Consider the following 5300-nt stretch of genomic DNA (forward strand, 5'->3'; position numbering starts at 1 on the left):
AGCAAGCAGACCCGCAGCGACTACAGCGTGGACGCGCTGACCAAACTGCAAGCTCAAAGCCCAACCAACCTCTCCGTCCCAAGCCATTCTCACAGCCGCTCGATCTGCGAGGAGGAGCAATGTGGGGGCAGTCCGAGCAGCAACAAGCTCGAGGGTGTGGAGGAGAGGTTTACGGGGTACCAGGATGAGCTTTTCGACGAGGCGATCGAGCACGTGCAAGGGGGATACGTATTCATCAGATAGATGAAAATTCTCGCATGCTTGGACGACTACAACGATGAAGTTCCTTACATGCATCGGCGGTGGACAGGGTTCTACTGGGATGCGATTTGTGTATTTTCAGTGTGAAGTACGTGTAAATAAAGTGTCTTGATATTTCAAACGCGACTATTCCTTCGCAAGAATTCCTGTATTCAGCTCATTCTGCATGACGGTGTGCAAAGTTTTCTTGGCATAAAACGAATCAGTACCGACCCTCCATGTAAATGAAATGGGATTCAGCCTTTCAAAATGAAGCTATATCTAATGAAGAGATATCATTTCTTTGCCATAAGAATGTGGGACATGTTTCTTGATGCAGACGGGCTTGCAAGGATGTCGCCCATCCTTTTGAATCAAAGCTGACCGGTAGCTATCTGAGAAACTTGAATCGTGTAAGAGAACTGTGCTCGTCGAGCTTGATTACCTTGGTATGAAACCCTCGGTCAACAGTCTCCTGCCACGCCTTGAGGCCACCAGGTACAAACTCCTCCTTACTCATCATGTCCTCCAACTCCACGAGACTCATAAATCTGCCCCAGATCACTTCCCCGTCATTGAACTTGATTTCGTGCTCTCCTTCAACTGCAACCTGGGCACTCAAGTCATCATCATGGTACCATAGGACTTGTCTGCTACCTTGAAGACCGAAAGGACGACTCTGTTCCTTGAGCTCAACCAAAGAACTTGAAAGAGCTAGTAATGCGTCATGGATGCAAAAATTTCGATGGCCATCCTACCTCCTCCAGATCCTCCCTCTCGATCCCTAGCTCCTCCCGCACCTCGTTTCTGCGGGCAAAGGATTAGTTGAGAGCACGAACAAACTGAAAACTTCTCAAAGGAAAAGATTTCAATCGTTCACGAAAAAACTCAAGAGTAGGAAGGAGTGAGTTGACCTTGCCCCTGTCATAGGAGCTTCCCCGGAGAGGAGTAGCCCACCAACGAACATGTCATAGTGCAGCGCATGCATGCTCTTCCGAGGTGATCGTCTGTGCACATAAATCTGTCCTTGTCGGTTATGGACGAGGATGCCAACCGCCGAATGAAGCAAGTTGTACTTCTCGACGAACCTCCTTTGCAGGGTGAAGATTCTTGCTCCCTGGAACGCAACAGCAACCATGAGATCAGGCAGTAGGGATACAACTGATGTGAAGGGTGTTGAAGAAGAAACACAAGTCAACCTGCAAGCTTATGACGTCGAGCTGTTCTGCACTCCCTTTGACGTTGTCGCGCCCCAGTAGCGACTCGACCTTGCGATCCAGCAGCTTTTTCACCATGCGCGGGGTCTTGTCTACAACCTCACTCTCATACCCCATCTCCTTCAAGGTCTCGCCCATAAGACCTGTGCTGGAGGGGCAAACCACAATCCTTTCGCGACGGTTTTCCAACGACAGAGACTCTAAACACTTGATCATGAGAATTGTTTGCATTCTGTCCCCTGAGCCCTGATGGAGTTGGTCTTTCACCCAGATACCATGCAACGTCACCTCTGTTTGGCCGAACGACATGTCTAGGCAGCTCGAAATCTCATTCTCACGATGCGAAATGAGAACATGGCTGCCTTGTTGCTCTGGCCAGAGTGCTCTGATACTCGATCGCAAGCCATCAGGCAGCTCATCCTTTCCCATGGCTTCGACCACGTCATCACAGAAGTATGTCGTGAAGTTGAGCCGCAGGCTCTCAGTCGATGCTGGCTGCAGGATGATCCCGGTCTTGTCCAGCTCCGGACCCTGCTCGTTGAAGGCGTCATGGAACGCAGATCGTCTGCACAACCCCTTCCTGAGGGAGGGACGCAGAACTTTTCCAGGGCAGAGTCCTGCATTCCTGGAGCTCAGGCAAGGGCGGCATGAGGGCGGTAGAAGGGCCCAGCATACTGGCATCGTTGTCACGAAAGCCGCCGACATCACAGCCTCCACAAAGTGAGTGGGGAATGATGGGTGACCAAAAAGTTTTGTTTTAAAAATCAGCATCAGTCCGTTTGACAAGCTTGTACGATGGCAGTGCAGTGCGATGTTGTACCATGCTGAAGGCTGCCTATCTCCATCATGCCAGTGAAGCTTGAAGTCAGATCGAACTCCAGTCAGACTCGTCTTCCAGCCGCAAGTCGTCACTGTGCCGAGTACTAGGCTTATGATCATCGGATAGTGTACTACAGTGACTGGGTGACAGTGGAGGAACAGGCAGCGGCTCGTGACTTGACCGCTTTGTCGCACTCAGCAACGACCAAGGAGGAGGAAACATGGTGTTTGTGTATAAATATCGACCACAAGGGGCCGAGAAACCTCCTGGCGTCCCTCAATGGAACAAACTCTCCTTCAGACATACACCGGATCAGTACGTGAGTTAACTGCCAACCACCTGCTCCGCTCTGCTCGCAAGTCCGTCGTTAACGGTCCCGCTAACTGACGCTTTCGTGCTCGAAGGTCCCAGGGCTGGAGGATTTCGACTTGGTTGTCAAGGTTCTGCTGCAGTGCCTTCACTTTCCAGCTGACGGCTTCTTCCTTCCGAGCAGGCTCAGAGTGCGCTCCCCAAGTTTGTTTCTCACGTGTACGAGGTGCTAGCTCCAGAGAAGTTCATGTTCCCTTCCTCATCGTTTGCTCAAGGGACGGCTGGTTGGGCTGGACGTCAAGCCTCGTGTAGGAATGATGGTGGTTCACACGCGGCTTGCGCGAGGAGCAGGTGTCATTGTCAAAGTGATGAAGATTCCCAACGACGTGTTGAACGCACCGAGGGGAGGCGTGTGCAGGTGAGATAGTCGAGCGGCTGTCCTGACAACAACCTCACTGTCGTCCTCGTCGTTCTCATGCTCCTTCTATCCTCCTTTGTCGTCCTAGTCCCCTCATCCTCGCGGCAAGCTTCTTGATCCTTTCCGTCATCCTTGACATTCCCGTCACCCTGCTCTCTTCGATTTCCTCGTCCTGGATTCATACCCCTTTCTCATCCTGCTCGTCTTCCTCTGCCTCCCTCCTTCTTGTTCTCCTAACGACTATCGATGCGAATCGATCTTGATTGCATGCTGCAGAGTATCGTGGGACAACGAGAGATTCAACACGCGGGAGGGTTGCTACACTGGAAGGGGAGGGGTATTTTCTCTTGCCGCTGTCAAGGTCAGAACCATCTCTGCTGTTACCCTTCCTGAATTTCACCTTTTTCTCAGCTGGATGGTCCTGGAGGAGCAGAGCTGGAGAAACTGCGGGAGAACAAGTTTGAGATGGGGGAGGTGCTGGTAGGGAAGCATCTGAAACCAAGGATCGGTATGAGAGTGACGGGATCGAAGCAAAGCTACATTCCTCAGAATCAGGTCAACTGACTTGTCATTTTCTTTCCTTGTTGACAGTTGAGGGAGTTGGAGTGGAGGACGGGGAAGAGCAAGCAGCGGAGGTGGTGAAGATTATGGACCCATTGGGGAGGTGTTATTGAAGAATAAGGCAAAAAGCCTCTGGGCAAAAGATCTTCTTGAGTCATTGTCGCAATGGATGACAAGAGTAGGAAAGGAGAGCAGAGATGAATTGGAGAGTATCGTAAAGGTAGCAAGAGGGCTGAATGAAGTGAGACAGGGGAAAAGATGCGACGAAGAGATGAATTCCAATGATCTTACTCATGGTGCAGATGGGTACAATCATGCACGTAAGGGACAACCTTGATTCCGTTCTTGTCAAGGTTCTTGCAACTGCTGTTGTCTTGTTGACTTGACTCGCTACGAAACTGAACAACAGTGGGACAAGATCGGAGCGAGCTCCAAGGAGTTGAACACTGGTGCACTACCACTGTCTTATTCTCCGTTAGACATGCTCTGATAGGTCAACGTGGGCAATACCAACTTGCGCTGATCTTGTCCTCTCCTGACGAGGTGATCGCCTCCTCGAAATCACCACGTCATGCAGCTTCGCTCGCCAACTTGATCTCAATCTTCAGGACAAGAGTCCAAGTGGATCGAGCGAGGACAGTGACAATGAGGAGAAGGAAGCTGCTCTGCCGCCGCTGGTATCTCTTGTGGATAGAGAATGTCTGTGACTAGAGATTTGACATGAAGAAACTGCTGCGCGAGAGCTCGACGCTCGTGGGGATGGTAAGAGTGAAGTTCACAATGTTGGAAGATGACGAGTTCGCAAAGGACGTTTCCCCTGTCATAGGGATGCGAGTGAGGTAAATCAGACTTGCCTTGAAGGGTGCGCTTGACACCCGGCGAGGAAACGAAGGCAAGAATGGCACCCGGACCTGCTGACCGAACCCCGACCCTCCACTGATGATGGTACGTTATGGGGGATGCGAAACTTGTCGTGTTCCACTCTCTTGTTTCTCCTCTCTGCCTCGATCTTGTGCCTGACGTCTCTCTTCTCTCTCTATCTTCCGCCCTGTTGTTACTTCCCGTCTTCATCTTTTACTTTTACTTCTCACACACACATGATAACCCTCAGACGCTCTCAACGACATCGGGACCATCGTCCAACTCGGCGCAAACGGGAAGCTTGCTTCTGTGCGATGGGACAGGTGAGAGAGGGAGAGAATCGACGCCAGCATTTGTGACGAGTTTTCCAGGTTTCGTCAGGGTCTGAACTTCTACCCCGTCGGGTTCAACGAATTCTACGAGCTCGAACTAGATTCGACGTGAAGCCCTTCCCCGCTCTCGTGCCCTCTTACGTTACCATCAGCCCCAAGCCAAGGACGCTGATCCTTGGCCGTGATTGCTTCCCCCAGGTGCTGAGGAGGAGGAGGAGGAGGAGTTGGAGGTAGGTGGTGGTAGTGGTGCTGGTGATGGTGGTGAAGTTTTCTGATTCTGATTCTGATTCTGATTCTGATTCTGATTCATTACGCAGGTGGGTCACAGGGTTGAGATGCTGGATCCAAGCCAAGAGACAGGTAGGGCAGCACTGGACGCTCCTTGACGAGAGGTTGAGACAAAAATGCTTCAGATTTCGCTGCTAAGATACATACGCCATCGAAATCAGCCTTCAAGGATTCCGTCGGAGTCGTCAAGAAGGTTGTCAACCTTTTCTTCCACACCCGGCATGATTGTACTCGAGATCCTGAAATCGTCGGAC

At 51.3% G+C, this 5300-nt stretch overlaps 2 protein-coding genes across 2 annotated transcripts; one reads left to right on the forward strand and one right to left on the reverse strand.

Moving 5' to 3' along the window:
- Positions 1-387: 387 nt before the first annotated feature.
- GUITHDRAFT_149609 (hypothetical protein) lies at positions 388-2138 on the reverse strand (the record flags this gene model as incomplete). Its single annotated transcript, XM_005817849.1, has 5 exons — positions 388-423; positions 686-850; positions 999-1047; positions 1155-1357; positions 1440-2138. The coding sequence occupies 5 exons, from the start codon at positions 2136-2138 to the stop codon at positions 388-390; spliced, it is 1152 nt and encodes a 383-aa protein (XP_005817906.1).
- Positions 2139-2252: 114 nt separating this feature from the next.
- On the forward strand, positions 2253-5144 carry GUITHDRAFT_122867 (hypothetical protein; the record flags this gene model as incomplete). Its single annotated transcript, XM_005817850.1, has 18 exons — positions 2253-2270; positions 2327-2377; positions 2682-2717; positions 2771-2812; positions 2862-3004; positions 3281-3365; positions 3416-3512; positions 3596-3642; positions 3816-3861; positions 3919-4014; positions 4059-4108; positions 4174-4242; positions 4292-4404; positions 4458-4510; positions 4677-4749; positions 4798-4866; positions 4911-4956; positions 5076-5144. The coding sequence occupies 18 exons, from the start codon at positions 2253-2255 to the stop codon at positions 5142-5144; spliced, it is 1203 nt and encodes a 400-aa protein (XP_005817907.1).
- Positions 5145-5300: the final 156 nt, after the last annotated feature.

Source organism: Guillardia theta (genome assembly GCF_000315625.1).
Source record: "Guillardia theta CCMP2712 unplaced genomic scaffold GUITHscaffold_513, whole genome shotgun sequence".
Taxonomy (NCBI): domain Eukaryota; class Cryptophyceae; order Pyrenomonadales; family Geminigeraceae; genus Guillardia; species Guillardia theta.